This window comes from Bombyx mori, chromosome 6, assembly GCF_030269925.1.
Source record: "Bombyx mori chromosome 6, ASM3026992v2".
Classification (NCBI taxonomy): Eukaryota; Metazoa; Arthropoda; class Insecta; order Lepidoptera; family Bombycidae; genus Bombyx; species Bombyx mori.
Window position 1 is genome coordinate 13593756 of NC_085112.1, and position 21070 is coordinate 13614825.

The 21070-nt window shown below is 35.9% G+C and overlaps 1 protein-coding gene across 1 annotated transcript in view; it reads left to right on the forward strand.

The window, feature by feature from the left end:
- The first annotated feature begins 1314 nt into the window (after window positions 1–1314).
- The window catches only part of LOC101746977 (E3 ubiquitin-protein ligase RNF19B), an 89095-nt gene continuing 69339 nt past the window's right edge, over window positions 1315–21070 (forward strand). The window contains exon 1 of the mRNA XM_038011807.2: window positions 1315–2064. Coding sequence (XP_037867735.1) covers window positions 1920–2064 — 145 coding nt within the window. The 5' untranslated portion in view covers window positions 1315–1919. The remainder of the gene's footprint in view (window positions 2065–21070) is intronic.

Genomic DNA, 21070 nt, shown 5'->3' on the forward strand with positions numbered 1-21070 from the left:
TTTTCAGTGGACTTTTTGGAGGATGTAACTATACCAAGACCTTAGTACTTATATCTGAAGGTGGGTGGCGCATTTACGTTGTAGATGTATATGGGCTCCAGTAACCACTTAACATCAGGTGGGCTGTGAGCTCGTCCACCCTCCTATATAATAAAAAAAAGGTGCGTGTACTTTTGTACGCGCGTAAGAAGTTATACTTTATTTTTATTAATTTTTTTTTTTATTTGAATTTTAATCAATTTGAAAAAAATCGATTAAACAACATCCTCAAACACGCATATTGGACATCCCTTTTATTGACATCGTATAAATTCGGTAATTCTCGGTACGGTTCGGAAAGTTCACCTGCGGCTATATTCAGACTCGCCAAGTTACGTCGGTCGTATTGTAATGAGCGATTTAGTGGGCAAATTCATTCTGTTAATTTTGTGTCACGGTGCGCGCGCATCGTAAAATTTCACTCTCATAAATTTTTCATAACGCTTCTAAAGAAGTATAACTTCAATAAATACAAAGATAACTTCAATTACGATCAGACGAAGACCTGAGTTTGGACCTGTTCATAATGTACTAAAGTAGATCGAAATTATATAAACTAATTATATGTTGAATGGATAAAATGAAGTTAAAATCCGTATTAATATTGAATTCAAATCTATTAAATTTAATAAAATAAAATAAATGTAAGTACCAAAGTACTATTTAACAAACTTATTTCAAATTTGACAAATGTTTTTCCTTAAGAATTCTACAGAATTGAATGTGTGGGAGAGTGTAGGCGTACCTACTACCACGTCCAATATTCATTGCCTAGTCCTATAGCTTCTGGCAGAAAAACAGAGAGCCCACCCGTCAAATGTTCACTGTCAATCGTGAACATTTGACGAGGTCGTAATGCAAATTGCCAGCTGACTGACAAAACCGGCTCATGCGCAATGTAGGTGTGAGGTGATGGTTTGCTTATTAGATATAAAATAATTAATAATTGGGAATTTAATTGTTATTATGATCAAACAATCACCAATAGTCGTCGAACAAACGATAATTGATCAAAATTAATTAATCTTAGCGATAAAAATAAAGATAACTAGTAAAAGGGGTCAACTTAAGGGTGATCATTTGTTTAATTAATTATAAATAAATAAAAGACGAACAAATCATTTTTACATTCGGACATTAACGAACAAATGACGAACAAATAATTAAAAATAAAAAAAATCCGAAAATAAAAAAGGGGGCCAAAGTCAGTGAGCCGTAGACATCTAATGTTTTATTTTTAATTACTCTGTGGAGAATTTGACATTGTCATACTGTGACATTCACAGAGTATCTCACTAGATACTGATGACACATTTTATGTAGCTACTTAATCTGTGCACCCCAGTAAAGTCCTAAAGTTAGACGAAAGTTCAAACTGTAAGTTATTGGTAGTCTGTGAGTTGCTGTAGAGTGAAGTAGGTACCTACCTACCTAAGTGTTAGGGCTCATGTCAGACAAACCCGGTTTTACTTGTTAAAATTTTGTTCACAATGTCTATTTTGATCAAACAGTGCTGGATTTTTTATTTTAAAAGTATCGTCATTAGTCGTTGAAACCGTGGCAATAATCTTATTTAGTCCTATGTGTTCGTGCATAATGGGAGTTGACTGATTCCTCCCCACCGGAGAGTGCATCAAAATTCACATCACGGACGCTGCACAAACTAGCTTCTCAATATCTGAACTTTCTCTAGTTCATGCTTTGTGGGACTGTTACTCAACACGTTGTTGTGCAAAGATAATTTTGCAAGCTGATGATCACAAACGACCAGACGAGACGACCTAGACGCTGCTGTCGTTAGTGTGTGAATAGTGCGAGTCGAGGACAGTAGTGCGTCGATTGGATGCGTCTTCGTGTGTAATGTGTATTGTTTTATTGTGATGGTTGAACGCGAAGGATCTCGTCGCGGAAGCGGCAGTGGCGGTGGCGGAGGCTGCGGCTGGGGCAGCGGCGTGCTCCGACGGCTGTCGTTGCGAACCTTATTGCTCGATAGCCCCCTCGTGGGAAGAAGGCTCGCACATTCCGGTATGATTATTTATTAAAAATATTTTCACATCGTCATTTTATTGTATTGGCATTTGTACTGTGCATTGAACACAATAACAAAACTTTAGTTAAGGTAGATGTATAAAATAACAAAAACGAATTAGAATCCCAATGAACTAAATACTGTATAGCTCCTTTGTAGTCTAAATAAAATGTACATTATTTTAGAAGTAAAGCTGTTTTCAGTTAGTAACAAAGAACTTACATTTTTGTTCAATCTTATTGAATTCATAAGGCAGTCTTGACTATTGTTTCTATTAAAAAAAAGAAGAGTGTTTTTGTTCCAACCAGTTACATATTTCTGGTATTCCCATTTTTCAGATCTCGCATCTGATGAAAACAAATGTTAAAATTTGTAGAATATTCAACAAAAATAAATAGTTTTAATGGCAACCAATCAATGCATAATGCAATTAATTTAAATACATATTGCATTGTTATTTTTATTACTAGTAAATAATGTAAGAAAAAATTGAAAGTGTCTAGAGGTTTTTTGATTTTGCATTCCATAATAACAAGTAAAACATACAATGTGCTGCCCTGTGAAACAGGCCAGTTTTTTCACTATATAGGTTGTGACTGTACATCATTCTTCTTACACTTGATTGCTATTGCTATTTTATTCTTTTGCATATAAAAAGTATTCTTTATTTATAAAGTTCAAGTTGGCCTTATTAAAGAATGTTTTTTTTAGTGCCACTGTACAATAAAGAGATCTTGTGCCACTATAATAAAAAAGATAGTAAAACCTAATCAAGTGATAAAAAAAAGAAATATTAGCCTTATTGTTTCTTAGTTAGTAATAAGCGTAATTATTATCTTATCATGTTTATCTAAGTGATACATCAATTATGTAGGTTTCTAGTTAATTATTAACAATTTTACTGAAACCCTGTATACTGTAAAGATGTTGCATGAAACAGAAAGTCAGTCGAAGTCATGATTGTTCAAATTTGTATGTATATTTTTATAAAAATATATATTTGTTATTTGTGTATGTATTATATGTGTATGTGTGTTTGTATGTATATATATTTCAATCGATAGGTATACCATTTCCAAGTGATTCTTCTACACCTGATGGTTGTCTGAAAGAGATTGCTCTTAGTGATAAGACCACCAATTATACTTTTTTTTGTATGTAATGTTTCATGTTCTTTATTTTTTCGATGTACAATAAAGAATACTTTCTCTTTCTCTCAAAGTCCTATAATAGAATTATAAAAATAATATTTATAATATAATATAATTATAAATATAAAAATCTGAATTTTTGTTGCTTATGAATTAAGTTCGCTTTTAATTAGTATTGAGTTCTTGAGTGGTGAGGCAATATCAGTTATTGCTCCATGGCCTAAAGATAAGTTATTAACATAATTTGGAAGACTTTAATGGCCTTCTATGCTAAGTAATTTTTCTTCAAAGATGTTGGCACAGAAAAATGCTATATTATAGTCATATATGTTAATAAACTATGTGAACCTCTGGCCTTAGTGTGAGGCTTGAGTCTTAATAGAAAATACTAATGCTGAATTCATCACTAAGTTCCACCACACTGTATACATATATATGCACAATAAACAAACTCTATTGTTTATCCAGAAGTCATCGTAATTTACTATTTATCTGCTAAACTAAATTTACAATTGTTAATTACCCAAACTATATAAAGTTATCACTGTACATAAATAGGCACAGTGTACAAAGAATTATTTGGAATTCAAAATGAACGAAGAAAGATTGTGGTTACTATTGATTATGGTTTGTAGTTAATAATTTTATTTTCTAAATGCATAGGTGGATGAACGAGGTCATGGCCCATCTTGGGTGAAGTGGTTAGCAGTGCCAACTGACATTTTTTTATTTTTTTTATTCCTTATATGGGTGGACGAGCTTACAGCCCACCTGGTGTTAAGTGGTTACTGAAGCCCATAGACATCTACAACGCAAATGTACCACCCACCTTGAGACATAAGTTCTAAGGTCTCAGTATAGTTACGACTACCCCACCCTTCAAACCGAAACGCATTACTGCTTCACGGCAGAAATAGGCGGGGTGGTGGTACCTACCCGTGCGGACTCAAGAGGTCCTACCACCAGTAAAATGTGAACGCCACCTACTTTGAACATGAGGTCGAAATCTTGTATCGTATCATGGCAGTCCCACCATCCATCATATATAAAGTAACACTGCTTACATATTTCATATGATCACCATAGGATATTATAGCAAATACCAGATACCAGCAAAAGTATACGGAGATATCTAAAAAGATCTCAATAAAACATTGATTGAATGACTGACCAATAATTTTTACGACCGTAACCAATTGAGATGTTGATACTGGAGATTCGAATCTCGCAGGTCAATGCTGCGACTTATTAATTCTCGGTTTTTAAGAGAATGACCTCAACGTTTATTACGAAACTGCGGTAAGTCCGAAAGTGTCATTGTCTTGTTTTTGCGTGAACTTCAATAATGAAGGATAGGAAGGGTACGTGGATTTCGTCTTAGTAACGGGATCCCTAAAATTTGTTTTGGTAAATTGAAATTTAGTTTAATTCAATCATTTTATAATTCGATTTTCAGAAAAGTTTTTTTTTTTTCTGATTATTTCGTTTGTTTCAATGAATCGTAAATGTTCTATATCACTACATAGTATAAAACAAAGTCGCTTTCTCTGTCCCTATATCTGTCTGTCCCTATGTATGCTTAAATCTTTAAAACTACGCAACGGATTTTGATGCGGTTTTTTTTAATAGATAGAGTGATTGACGAGGAAGGTTTATATGTATGATAACATCCATTAAATAGTGGAGAAATCAATAATAAATTATAGTTTCCGAAGCGAAGCGAGGGCGGGTCGCTAGTACATAATAGGAGTGCTTAGTGATGTCACCTAAAAACGTGATCAGTCGTAGTATTATTTTGCCTTCTCGGTTGTAAGAGCATCTGCCCACTAGAAAGAGAGACCCGTGTTAGCATATAATATTTTTTTAAATATAAATTTGGCCTAGATGAGTGAACGATCCCACAGCCACAGGACAGTGTTAAGTGGTAACTGGAGCTTATAGATATTACCATCAATGCAGCCATCCGTCTTGAGATCGGAGATCCAAACCTCAATAGAATGGCATTACGGCTGTCTCTCTCTTCAAAGAAATAAGCAGCGTGGTGGTGCCTGCCCGTTGAGTACGTTACTAGTATTTTTTTTAAATTATGTTTTTTGCGGGTACATGTCAAATACTTTTAAGTAGAAGAAATATGTACTTGCATATCTTTAAACAAATTTGTATTAAGTAATACCTACAATAGAAATACCTCGCAAAAAACCTTCTCTGCTACGAAACGATAACTCTAAGATAGCTAATAAATAATAAGGCGATCAGGTACGTTGCAATAATCGCGACTGACGCCGAACTCCTTGAGAATTCACCTTGAGGATTTTTTTTTCTCTCTGTGTATTGGTACTGGCTTCTCTGTCATCATTTTTATAACTGTACCGAGAAGTGTGTAGGTATGTGTTGAGTAATGTAAAAAAATATCGTAAGCGGATATTATTAATTCCTGTATGTGGGTCGAGTTGGCTCTTTGTTCGACATTGTTAAGCGAAGAGCATTCGAAATTGTAAAGAAAATATTTATGTATATTATTAATCCGTTACTTCGTCTACTGTACGTACGCCCACTTGTACTGATTTAGTAACTCTAATGAAGGTCTTGCAAATGTAGTTTTTGTTAGATTTGTAATAGAGATAGACCTACGCTTCTTCTCAATCGTGAAACTGCAATCCGAATAATTGACTGACTCGGTGGTGCAGTAGTTAGCGGTCCTGACTGTTGCGCCGAGGGTCGTGGGTTCGATTCCCGCATCAGGCAAACATTCGTGTGATGAACATGTTTGTTTGGTCTTTGTCTGGGTGCTTATTATCTAATAATAATATGTTTATATTTAAGCGTATATAAGTATGTTTGTCAATCTCTGGTACTTATAACACAGGGAATCCTAATTTGGGACTGGTTGATTGTGCGTGATTTGTTCCCGGTTATTTATTTCATAATAGATTGTAAATTTTTTTTGAAGGCCTAATGTTTTTTTTTACTTCAGAACTTGCACTTTGAGAACAGCTGTCGGTATCTGCAGGTTCTAAGGTTCTGATATGTCCTAGTGTCATGATATATTACATATACATATAATGAATAAATGTCCCTCGCAATTTTAATGTTTAAGGATGATCAAAATAAAACTTAGTAAAATGTGTAGTATGCTTGATGAATTAAATAAAAATCATGTTAAATAATCGCATTTAAAAGAACCGAGGTCGCATATACGAAATTTACAATAAATTAATAAACATAAAAATGCATATTAATATTCATGAGTTAATTTACAAAATTTAAAGTCATGTGCACATTTCGGAACTTCGCTTATGAATATGCATTGTGCAATTGATTTAAAATTATGTGAAATATTATTTATTAAAAATGAAGAAAATCTATTTGATGGTCCAATGGATATATGGAGACATAACCCAAGGAAAATGGTCGTCAGACAGCCGGCCGATCGTAAAACTCATTTCGAACCCCTATCCAACACAATAAGGGGACATATTTGCACAAAATAAGAAAAAAATACTGAGTGTAGTTAAATGAAGCGGGATGGATGTAATGTGCTCTGCGTCAACCCTGTCCCGCAGTCTCAATAGCCCCTACTGGGCTCCGGCCCGGTTCGGAGTAGGGCGCCGGTTGTGAGCGGCAGTAGTTTTTAGTGAGGTTCAACTCCCACATACCCCACCTGCCGCCCTGAGTGGGGATCCGGCGATTTTCTCCTGACGAAAAAAAAATTAAGCTGGAGCTCCCAAATAACCTTTAGAATAACAAAAAATAAAAGCAGCTTCAACAAAATAAATGAGTATATCATTAATGTAGTTTGCATTGCTTTGCGTTGTTTGCAATTAAGTGTGCATTATAATTAAAGATAACTCAAAAAGTACTGGTTAGAACTTGATGAAATTTAAACCGGACGGACCACATGAGACGAATCAACCGGCTTTCAAACAAAAAATAATCATCAAAATCGGTTCACCTAGAAAAAATTTTTGGAAGTAGCACAGCTAAAAATAATACATTGGAATTGAGCCTTTTTTAAGTCGGTCAATAAGATCGAATTGAAAAATATTGATTACAAAATCGTAGGGATTTTTTTTTAGAAAACAGACATTATTTAAATAAACACGTGTGCGCCAAACCTTCATGCGCATTTCCTGTCTTGAGCATTCGTCCGCAGGAAGAGAACAAGGTTTCTACCTACTTCGTAATATCATATACATCCTGCATAAAATGAAATTAAAAACTGCAATCGAATCTTTAGTTTTACTGTGAAATAGTTAGTAACAACAATTATACTTCAATAAGGTAAATAAATAATAAATAACTGGGAACAAATCTGGCACGGTTATCCGGCCCTAATTTCGCATTCTTCTGTGTTATGGGTATCAGAGACTGATAAGCATACTTGTATACGTTTAAATATATACTTATATAGACAATAAATATCCAGATAAAGAGCAAACAAAACTGATCATCACATATTTTTTGCCCGATCTGGGAATCGAACCCGCGACCCTCAGCGCAACGGTCAGGGCTGCTAGCTGCTGCGCCACTGAATCAGTCGACCGTCATACTAAAATAAAGCGGTTTTTAAATGAGATAAAAAGGTTGAGTCTTAGCGTTTTGTTGTGATCGTTACGGTGACCGATCCGGCCTTATACACATCCGGGCGGTAAGGATTAAACTTTGATTTTACTGCCATTGACGTGAGAGTGAACCAATGATTTGTCTTCTATATACCATACGCACTGTCAGAGTCATACTAAGCCGGTACCACTGAAGACTCATAGAAAACCTTATATCAAAAATCGGGACCAGTATCTAAATACGTATTTGCGGGCAACGTTAAAGGAACGATCTTCCACTGAGCAGGGGTGATACTGCTCGGTAGACCGACGTTCCGAATGTTATTGTTTGGAATTTATATTTACATATATACATACGAGCCTATCTCGAAAATGTCATAGCGAATATCTTTTTTTGTCGTTTAGATGGGTGGACGAGCTCACAGCCCACCTGGTTTTAAGTGGTTACTGGAGCCCATAGACATCTACAACGTAAATGCCGCCACCCACCTTGAAATATGAGTTCTAAGGTCTCAGTATAGTTACAACGGCTGTCCCGCTCTTCAAACCGAAACGCATTACTGCTTCACGGTAGAAATAGGCGGGGTGGTATGGTATGGTAGGTAGTATCTTGTGTTCTATGAAGGCTACCGCCACAGGTATATTGCATTTGTTGAGGCGTCATAATAGTATTAAGCTTAAATGTATAATAATAGTACTACATAGTTTATGACGCCAGAGCCTGCGGAGCATTAATTATGACGCATTGAATGATATCGTTTTTTCACAAAACACATTGCTTTTAGTAGCTAAGAGCATATCAACTATTCTATTGGTACATATATTGGTAAAATTAAAACTCTGTTCACGCGACCCTTTAGTTTTTTTTATTCAACCAATGATCTTGATTTTAAAATTTATTTTTGTGTTTTTTTCCGAACACGAACACTGTTGTACACCAGTCAGTACTGAACTAGACGAACGAAGTGATCGAACTTACAATTTTCGTGCTCACGAAGAATTAAAATCTACACTGTAAAAACATAAATCTTTCACAGTCACACACACACACACGTGCATAAAAATGTAATTTACGCGAACCAATTATTGATTCGCGTTTATTAAAAACCTTCGATAACATGTCAAACTCGATTTCTTAATTTCAAATAGTAATCCGGACTTAAGAACCGAGCGATAAGCGTATAAATCGAATTCGACTTTGCATATAAATGCATATAAAGTATTTTTAATCGGAACCAGAGTCCAAAGAAAACAAGATAGAAGAAACATGTTTAATAAAACAATGTTATAATAAAATAAAGGAATTTGCAATAGGTAAAAGAAAATACTTGGACCCTCAAGAAAGCCTATCGTCAACACATCGGAGCGTTTGAGATTTGGTGCTGCTGGAGGAAAATGCTCGGGATTTATTGGAAAACCGAACAAACTACTCCATCCTTATCGAGCTCAAAACTCCGATGCGGCTCAGCAATATATGTGCGCGGAGGAGTTTCGAGTTATTAAGACAGATTGCTAGAAAGATAGGTGACAATTTAAAAAAGCTGCTGGTAACAGGCAAGTTTTGCGGACGAAGACACTGAGACAAAAATCCAATGTGCTGGTCGGAAAAATATACGTTCTACTTTCAACACCACAATCCACGATGCTATCTGTGCACCCGAGGATTTGCAAAGATGTCACAGAACAACGAGAAAATGTTATTAATATTATTAATAAAGGCCCCGACTCTCAGCATTAAGGATAATCGACGCAAGTAGAAGAATAAAAGAAAAAAATATAAACTGTAAAATGCTAACATATTATATTCTAAAAATGTCGTCGGACTAGTTAAGTTTTCTTTTCGCGCAAAATTTCCTCGTAACGTTTTAGTGGCTTGTTTGTCTCTCGTTTTGTAGTAAAATCGCGATCTTCATTGGATTTTTATTTGACACGATGGAGTTCCGTTTTGTTTGAAATTGCATATTTTCAATCAGAATTGCATAACATTTAAATTGATTGATTACATAGCCACACACACGGCCATACCATAAAGGTAGCGTGCTCCGTATGTGACGGCCATTGTAATCCCATAACTGCCACTTACGTAACCGATCGCATGAAGTTTTGTAGGCTCAGGACCGTTCGCTGTTGTTTATTATTATTTACATCGTTTTAACCGTTGTGTTATTGCTTTATGTTCGCCCTTTGTTTGTCACACAGTTGCTTTGTAAGAAAAAAAAAGTTCTGTATAATTTTAGAATGATCATGTGAAGGAGAATTGGAACACCCTTCGTCAACACGAATGGGCAACTAGATAAGTTAAGCAAGAATACGCTGGATGTAGACCACTCGAGTGTATCTAAGTCTGACGATTTCTATGGGAAACTTATGTACTGAAAAGTCCCTGAGTAAAAATATTAATACATTGTAGCCGATGAACTTACGATCGTCCTAGTGCTAAGTGCTTGCCGAAGTCTTGCCCCCGAACACTTGTTAACAATCAATGTGATGTATACAAAATATCAAAAAATATGTGTGTCATGTCCGAAATCAGGCTTGTTTTGAACCTGATTTTCTGAAATATGCGGTCGAAAGACCTTTACCATTCAAGATCGTCTATTCGTTATACATACTTCTTCGTCATACATAGCTTCGGAACCGCCATGTGGATCGATTGTAATGTGGACTAATCTGGAAACGGCAATGGCCCGAAGGCGTGTTCGAAGAAATTCACAACCATAGCGTAAGCACCAAATTTTTATTTACGATTACAATTTGTAATCGCTATGCTCATGCTACTAAGAAGTGCACTTTGTGAAAGTAAGGGGCCGTCCGACATTCATTAGGGCATTTTGATTGCCGATAACCTCAAGAGAACCGCGGTAATGTCAATGTTTTCAAGTAATTCGATATTTCAATTTACTTAAACTCGAACAATTGAGTTTGTAATTAAAATTATTCACTAATTCTAATTTATTTGGTAACTACTTTTTAGATTTACAAGAAAATTTTCGAAGCTTAAGCTGTAAGAATACATTTTCGGCATCAGTATAAATTTTAATATACTTTTTTTTTTCAAGCTGTTAGCGTCGGTTTCTATGGAGAGCAGCCGACTAAGTTTCTCGTCGGATCTTCTCAGTGGGTCGCGATTCCGATCTGGTGGTAGATTCACTCTTGCTGGAGCTAGTGTTAGAAAAATCACTCAGATGGAGCCCGTGGGCTCACCTACCAGTCCGAGCATAACTGGAATAGCCCCTTAAGCTACCAGCGAATAGGTAAAGAAAAAAATCTATTATTCAACTACGTAATTTATTAACACCGTATATATTCGATGACGCCTTAACTCCCGGCTACTCTAGGTACTAGCTAAGAACGCTTTCGGGTAGTATAGGCAGGAATGGCGCTGTGTCCTTGTCGCGCAAATCGGTACGAATATTTCGTTTCCAAGCATCGCAGACACAGACGTCAAGTCTTGTCGGGTGATGCTTCACTTCTGCGAATGCACGATCTTGTAAAAGCAAGTCAATCTCAAGTAATATAATAAAAGTAACACAAGAAAATAATCCATACTAATATATAAATCTACAGTGGATGTTCCGTTATAACTACTGAACCATGCATCCGATTGACTTGAAACTTGGTATCCATGTAGAAAATACATGTACTTAATGGACAGGCTAATATTTATATGAGTGTTGGACTCCCAACAGCAGTTGCGGGGGCGTTAATGATGAGAATCTTTGTGGGGGTGAGAAATAATAATGTTAATTTTAAATGCCCAGCGAAGCGGAAGGTATAGCTAGTCTCAAATAAATTTACAGTTGACGGACTCCTGTAATGAGATTGTTAATTTAAAAAAAAACATTAATTTATACAGCTTTCTTCGTCTTCTAGCGTATCTTGACGAGATATTAAGTCTTTGACGAGACTAAATGTCATTTATATGAAAATAATGTTTGAATTTCAATTCTAAGCCACGACACAAATTTTCGTTTCGAATAAGGCTATCTAGAGATAAAAGCTTTCTGGGTCGATGTTGGTGCTTAAACTGTCAGAACTGACGTCCTTCGAACTTGCCTTTCAAAGCTTCAAAGTCTCAAGTTCGAGATATGAATTTACTAGGGAGCGTTTCATGCAAAACAAGACCAAACAAACATCTGTGTTTTAAAATAAATTTGAGAATTTATGTCTGTCTCGTATTTGGGTCGTTTTTATTTGTGTATTTGGCAATAAGTTCACATTGCCGCGCATTCCAAGACTGTTCTGCTGTGACTAGTTCTTTTCAGTTTAATTTTCGTATTTATATATTTAACACTAATCATACCAACACTTACTGGTACCTATATTTACCATAGCGGGTAGTAACGTTATACGACAAATATTACTCAAAATAAAGAGACCAAAACAAAAACAAAAATGTATAATAACTGTAGGTTAATTGGTAAGAAAAAGTCATGAAGTCAATTAAAATGCAAAAGGAATAAGATGATACGTGCATTTTCAATGCTAAAATTTAAAATGGGTCATTTGACCCGTTGTGGTGTGTTTAGTGTTAAACATTATTAAAGACGTTGAAGTGCTTAGTATTACATTACATTATTAACCTAAGTCCGACATGGAAGGTATTTGTTCATTTGCATTGACGAGCTTAAATAGAATATGATTATTATTTGAATCTTGGGCAAAAAAACAACTTTGTTTTCCAGTTCGTTTTTTGGATAACGTAAAGAAATGTAATTATATCGGCCTATCGACATCAAAGTCTTCCAAAACAAACCGACATTGGTTTTCATTTTCGCGATACAAAGCGTGTATAATTAAGTTATTGATTCCAAACTTTGCCTCAACAATGCAAAGAATGTGATTTCAAATTTAATGTCCACAGAAAGTACATGCGGTAGGCAGCGGCTTGGCTCTGCCCCTGGCATTGCTGAAGTCCATGAGCGCCGGTAACCACTCACCATCAGGCAATAAAAAAAAAATAAAAAATAATAATAATAATAAAATGGTTTCAATAAAAATAAAAATATTGGTATTCAGTCGTATTGAATTATGAATCATCAAAACGATACACGTGTCTTGCATCAACACAAAGACCTTGTGGACGTTAGGCGCTTTTGAAATCAGATGGACCTACAGGCCATTTGATGCACAGAGGTAACTCGCTCGTGCCGACCGCTAAGAACTTTCAAGAAGACTTAATTTGAAAATCGCTCATTTTCAAAGTTTGATTCACTGTTCGAATTCAATACACGCATCGCCATTTAGCTAGTGGGTACGTACTGTGGTACAAAACACAGTTTAGTACGGACTTAAGAAGCAATGTTCAAATGAGCACATGCATTATTCGGTAGACTGTCGGTGGACTTGTATATATGCAAACTTATCTTGAAAATGTTGTTAGCGAGATTCGGGTATCTATCAAATATAATGTACTCAGTGATAGCTACCCGCTACACAGCCTGGGCTTATATACCTCTATCTCTTATATACAAACTTACTGTGTAACAAATCAAATGGTGAATTGTTACCCTCCAACTTTACTTACTGTTTGAGCCTTGACATTTTATAGAAAATGAATCGAATTTCGATTATCCGTTTAATTAAATCAGCTTTAGTTTGATGGAAGTTTCATCGGATATTAATAATATAATTAATGGACATCGACTTGAAGACGATTGCACAATGACTTAGAGTATATTATTATGCTAACGGTACCCAATATCGCATCGCTATATGTTAAGGACACAGCCTTGGGTCCAAGTTTCTTGACGTTCTAAAATTTTATGATATCTACATTTAATAATGCATCTTGTCGTATCGGACATTTATTTTAAAACATATTTCCAAATGTATTATTTAATTAGATCTGAGAGACCTTGCGGTGCCATCAGAATCTGTCGCAGGTTGACGGTATTAAGCCAGAAACCTCCCCCGAGATGCCAGCAGCGGCTGCCAAGTTTCAACTCAATTGCAATAACTACCCGCCAACACATTACCAACGGACAAACAAACTGTCAAAGACGTAAATATACAATTTTTATTACATTACATTGGCAGAAGACGAAGAGGACGCGGTCTGACTTCCAAGCTTTCAATAAATTTAATAATTTAAATTAATGGCTGTGAGTACACTAAGGAATTGTGGATATTATTTACCTACTGTTGGCACGGCCAGAGTACGTTGGCGGCACATTGTTGAACAAATAATCAAGATATAAAAGTTTTCATAAATTATATTCGTTTATATATTTGTATATTTATCAGTGTCATATATCGGTGTTCATATCACGTCAGTTAAACTCGTGTACGTAATACGTGACCTGATAATGATTCATGCTGTTTGAACGATTAAGTTTTTATAATTTAAAGTTTAATAGCCCCTAAATCTGTTAGGGTCACGTAACCGAACGTTGAAAGCATTATCTTGGCAGAGGTCACAAACATTTTGTTCGGAGACTTTTGCTGCAAATGCTCTATGTATTTAGACTTATATTTATTTGAGACTAGCTGACCCGACAGACTTCGTAGTGCCTCAATCGATAAATAAAAGTCCTATTTGTTCGAAGACTTATGCTGCAAATGCTCTATCTATTTAGACTTATATTTATTTGAGACTAGCTGACCCGACAGACTTCATAGTGCCTTAATCGATAAATAAAAGACCTAAACTTTTGTATAAAATAAACTTAAAACAAACAAAAGTAATGCGCCCGCCGGGGGACACATCAAAGGCAAAAGAAAATTGTTATTTTTATTTAATTCCGAGCATTTTCATATTTATCTATCTTTTAAACCTTCTCTGGACTTCCACAAATAATTCAAGATCAAAATTAGCCAAATCGGTCCAGCCGTTCTCGAGTTTTAGCGAGACTAACGAACAGGAATTCATTTTTATATATATAGAAGATAAAGCAGAGGAATTTACGACAGATCTAGTTTTAGAATAGTGATCACAGTAGGGAAAAAAATCGGAGTCGTCAGCATTTGTTGTGGGTAATAGATTCCACTTACCTCAAACTTGAACATAAGTCTGCTTCGCATTAGGAATACGCAGCCGCTCGGGCTCCATTGGCTAGGAATTAGGGATTTAGGAAGGAAAATACAATACTAGGACTAAGGATACAGGGAGTGAAGTAAAAGCAGACAGCAGTAGCTTGAAGAGGTCAGCATTGGATTCTCGTGTATTCTAATGAAAAGAAGAACAGATTATATATTTTTTTGTTTTCCTAGCTATGTACTGGTAGCCTAAGGGGCTATTCCAGCTAAAGTATTATCGTTAAAATGCTCTGACCTAAATTGGAATAGTTAAGTAATGAAAAATAAATTAGGGGTGTAACTAATGAAATGAAAATGGTCAGGGTTGGACGTTTACCATTTAAGCAGTCAAAATTGATTCACAGTTTCACGATTGATTTGCATTGTTTTCCCATAAAGGACCAAGAATGTACCCGTGTGTATCAAAAAGTATAATTAAAAAAACCTCTAGGAATGTTTTTCAATAAATGTATTTATAGTCACGATACCGCATGTAAAAAGATTAAAATCGATATTTACACACACACGTGTGTTGGTACTTCACCTGGCGTATTTGATCAAATGTTGGTGCTATATTGTTAACATAAAATCGAATCAATGCTCAATTACGCAAAGTTGGTTCTGTTTCGACCGAATAGCAGGAATATTTGAGCAAATATGCCGAGCTACATGTCAGCAGTACGTGGTTAATGCGTAGGTACATGCATTCGTAATATCGAATGCATTTTGTTCATGCGATTTGATTTATCGAGTATGTGATTATTATTGTAACTCTTTAATTGTAGTTTTGATTTTGAATTGCGATTCGTGTTGTGGTATCGATTTATTAATAATTATTTTGATAATAAATCGTCAGTATTCGTGGTGCACTGTTAAACAAACAAGTTTAATTGTAAATATTCAACAATATCAAACCTGCAACTTATTTTGTGTTAGTTCAGTTTGTTCAGTAGTATTGTAACAGTAGTTTATCTCGAATGTTCTCAGCGATCAGAGCAACGACTGTCCAGTCTTCCAAAATCAGAACCCCAAATTATCTGGCGGCAGAAACAGCCTTCGTAGCTTTGGTAACCGTTTGACTCCAGTTTTTGGGAAGTGAGCTCATCTGCCCACATTAGGCTAATCACTACATAGTATAAAACAAAGTCGCTTTCTCTGTCCCTATATCCCTATGTATGCTTTAATCTTTAAAACTACGCAACGGATTTTGATGCGGTTTTAATAGATAGAGTGATTGAAGATGAAGGTTTATATGTATAATAGCATCCATTAAATAGTGGAGAAATGAATAAAAAATAACAGTTTCCGAAGCGAAGCGAGGGCGGGTCGCTAGTAAATAAATAAAACAAAGTTTCGCTCTGCTTAGACCCGTCTATTGACTGTAAGAAGACGAGTTTAATGGCTTGAGCAAACTGGAAAATCATGTGTTCTCAGATAATGTCATTCAAACTAGGCGTAGATTGGGCACGTAATCTCAAAGAAGCATATCTATTCATATAAAATAAAATAAAAGTAACAAAGAGCCACGAATAAAGATATAAATAAAGGTTTAAAATAGGATTCGAAGAATGTTTTCGTAATAAATGCAGGTGTTTGAAATAAAAATACTATAGTTAATCGCATTAAGACTATTTATGTAAGTTTTCGACATTCAATGTATTTTAAGAAAATTATACGCTTAGGGGTTTTAATAGTGAGATTTTAAGTTTTTTTTTTTATTGCTTAGATGGATGGACCAGCTCACAGCCCGCCTGGTTTTGACCAAAGACATCTACGACATAACTGCGCCACCCACCTTGAGATATCAGTTCAATACTTATTATTGAAATAAAATTATTAGGTTCGAAGTATTTTATGACGAGCGTGATCGTATCGACGGTGCCTTAAATTAAGTAGTGACTTGAAATATAGTCCTTAAACTTTACATGCAGTGGTGTGGCTTTGGAATGCACGTTATCTAGGTCGGTATAACTGAACTGAATGACGAAGACGTTTTCTGATATGGGTAGATATAAAAGTTCAACGGTAACCTTTACCAACTGGTGTGAAATATTGTGAAACATGTCGGTGTGAGTACTTTTTAAGACACTGCATAATATGATGACAGTTTTTAACGTAATACAATTTGGACACTAGATCAAATTAATAATATTGTACACATTTTATTCCATAAAATGCACCCTCAAATGCTTTCGACAAACAAAGAATACTAAATATTATATTATGGACTTATTCTCGGTGTCGCAAGAACAATAATGATCTCGAGTGGTGTTGTTTAAGGCGAATCATTGAAGTCTTAAGATTTTGTATGCGCGAACTTAGATATCTACGAAGAATATAATGTAAACTATAAATACCATCGAGTAAGGGCCGCGAACGTGACTCAGAATATTTGCAATGCCACGAGAACTGAATCTGACGTTCTGTAGAGAGAAAAAAAAAACTCGAATCTCACAAAAACCGTGACGCGGAAATCCTAGACGATGAAGGTGCGGTTGAGGGACCAATCACTCGAGCGGATGTAATGTTACTGATAAATGTTCTGAATCGAACATTCCAGTATTTTTCATAGAAAAAAAAAACATCTAGACCTCGAATACGAAATTGATAATACTAGTGGTCGCCCTGTGGTCGAAATTCGACCATAATTAATCTAAATTATAAGTTTGAAGATTATTAAGGTTCTATTGTCACATTTCTATAATCATCATATCTATTATAATCATTGTTCTACAATCACAGCTTTTGGCTACACACTACAGACATATAATAATAAAGAGAAACAATATTAATTTATTCTCAATTTGACCACAGAAATTAAACAATAAACAAAATAGTATATTTGCGTGTGTGTATCAAATACATGTGTGTAACGTTTTTTTAATTGATTTCATGTATTTATTATCCATAATAAAAATAAAAAATAAAATACATTCTGCACTCCTCTATACTCTCTATAAGTGTGGGAAATTTCATAGTCCTCGTAACAAGGGGTACGAAGTTTTTGCTTCACGTATTTTTATATGGATACATATATTTTTTATGTCGTAGATTTTACTTGCAGCTTCGCTTGCTTTAATGGATAACTGTCGAGAATAGTATTTTATTATGCATGAACGAAGGTATGCAAAAAAACAAACATTGAATTTATAGTATCGATAATAAGGGTTATTCGTTTATTGTCTAGATGAGTTTTTCACGGCCCGTTTAATGTTGAATGGTTATCGAAGCCCATGACTACACGAATGACGTCATTTTCCTTTTTTTGTATATCAACTGTTCACACCGAAATGCATGTCTGCTTCATGATAGAAAAAGGCAGAGTGGTGGTACCTACTCGGATGGGCTTATATTTCGACCTACCACCAGTAACTGCGCTATTCCATCATCATTTGAAGTCGTTGTGGCCTAACGGATAAGACGTCCGGTGCATTCGTGTTGAAGCGATGCGCCGGTGTTCGAATCCCGCAGGCGGGTACCAATTTTTCTAATGAAATACGTACTCAACAAATGTTCACGATTGACTTCCACGGTGAACGAATAACATCGTGTAATAAAAATCAAACCCGCAAAATTATAATTTGCGTAATCACTGGTGGTAGGACCTCTTGGGAGTCCGCACGGGTAGGTGCCACCACCCCGCCTATTTCCGCCGTGAAGCAGTAATGCGTTTCGGTTCGAAGGGTGCGGTAGCCGTTGTAACTATACCTGAGATCTTAGAACTTAATCTCGAGGTGGGTGGCGCATTTACGTTGTAGATGTCTATGGGCTCCAGTAACCACTTAACACCAGGTGGGCTGTGAGCTCGTCCAACCATCTAAGCAATAAAAAAAAAAAAAAAAATTCTCCTTCCATTCTCCCAGTGACCTGGGGTCGGCGCAACATGTTTTCTCCTTCCATACTCCACTATCATATACCATTTCTTCGCTCACTCCCCTCTTACACATATCGTCTTTCACGCAATCACAAATAACTGGGCTATTAAAAACTAATAATTATACATAAGTAATATACATTATTATTACATTTTATTTCGTTCCTCATAGAAATAAGCGGTAGGCAGCGGCTTGGCTCTGCCCCTGTCATTGCTGAAGTCCATGGGCGACGGTAACCACTCATCATCAGGTGGGCCGTATGCTCGTCTGCCTACAAGGGTAATAAAAAAAGAAATTCAATATGTACCGAGTATATGTATATAGAACATTGCAAAAAAATTTAGCCGCCTGGTATTCGAACTACGGCGCAGTCGTATCGCTTAACACGAGTACACAGGGCGTCTTTTATCCTTTAGGCCACGAGAACTTCGCATATTAAACAAAGATGCTAAATATAATCGGACATCAAACCCAAATCCCATGTGTTTATCCTAAATAATTGATCACTAAATCAACTATTAATAAGATGAGAAGAAATTACTATCATGGAACACACTTTAGTAAAAGTAAACAGATTGTGGGATGCTATTGCGAGCGACTCGGCTCAATAATCAAAAATATATGCGTCGAGATGATTTATGTATATATTTGATGTTAACACAAACGAAGCAGCTCGTAACAGCCGTTGTACAAGGAAATAATGCGAATTGAATGTTAACGATCCGAGCTATATTAGTTATGTTTGTGTGCTACATCGCTAATCAATAAGCGACAAGGCTAAACCGACCTTGTTCTTCTAAATTTATAATAAATTAGGATCACCGAATAAACCATTCGGCCGTCTGGTGTAGTGGTAAGTGACATGGTCACTACACAAGGGGGTCGCGGGTTCGAATTCCGCCAAGGGATTTGTATGATAAATATAAAATGTCTTTTCCAGGGTTATGGATGTACATATATTAAATATAATATGTATAATAAAAAATCTTACATTTATTTCCGTTATCTGGTACCTGTAACACAATTTCTTTACGAACTTAGCACGGGACCAGTTAACGTGGCGTGATTTTTAGTAAAAAAAAAAATCGTCTAGTAAATATTTCTTAAGCAAAAAAACTTTTTGTTACGATTGAAATTTTAAATATAAGGTTTTTTTTTTTGCGTGTTATTATGGTGCTGTTTAGATTGAGTAATGAATTTCGTATATGCACGCATTACACCTTAATCAACAGTTAATTAAATTGATAAACCGAATGATAAACGTTTGAGCGGGTTCACGAATCGTCCGATGTTAAATGGTTGTCTGAGGAAGTAAGACGTGAATTGGACCGGGACCATCCACCTCGGGATGTGACTTCTATTTATCAATTTGATTGTGTTACGGCTCTCACGTCCTTCCGCGAAACCGAAACACGTGACTGATTCTCCAGAAACAGGTAGGACTTTGTTTATCAACGTAATTAATCACCAGTTTGGGGGGGGGGGACAAAAACGGTGGGTTTTATCTTATATCACACGATGTTATTGCTTCAACGTTCGTAAGCAGTTCTTATGTATGAATTTTCTTAGTAAAAGCGACTTCTATCAGCGTGATTTGATCACTAGCCTAGTTTAGCATTGTTCGATACGAAAATACCAAGATTATCTTAGGGTACGGCAACTTCATTTGAAAATTAAATAACAAAGCCGTCGTGGCCTAAAGGATAAGATGTTCGGTGCATTCGTATCTTGCGATGCATTGGTGTTCGAATCCCGCTGGCGGGTACCAATTTTTCTAATGAAATAAGTATTTAACAAATATTCACGATTGAGTTCCACGGTGAAGGAATAACATCGTGTAATAAAAATCAAACCCGCAAAATTATAATTTGTGTAATCACTGGTGGTATAACCTCTTGTGAGTCCGCGCGGGTGGGTACCACCGCCCTGCCTATTTCTACCGTGAACCAGTAATGCGTTTCGGTTTGAAGAGTGGGGCAGCCGTTGTAACTGTACTGAGAATTTTAGAACTCATATCTCAAGGTGGGTGTCGGCATTTACGTGGTAGATGTCTATGGGCTCCAGTAACCACTTAACTAGCACCAGGTGGGCCAATTGAGCTCGTCTACCCATCTAAGCAATAAATAAAAAAAACACGTCACGTTCTGTCATGACTTTGTTGGAAAATCGCAATATGTAATTTTTTTTTTTTTAATAATTTTATGTCCTTTAATTTTAATTGTATTGATTTTATGGCGTAGCCGTTGTATATTGAAAACGGCGAACATCCATAAAACTAAACTAACACCGTTTTGTTTTATGGACTCGTGAAATCGTAATTGTTCATGTCAATGTTTATGATAATTTGTGGCACGAAGTGTGAATTATCCTTGACGTGACAGAAATACTGTACGCACC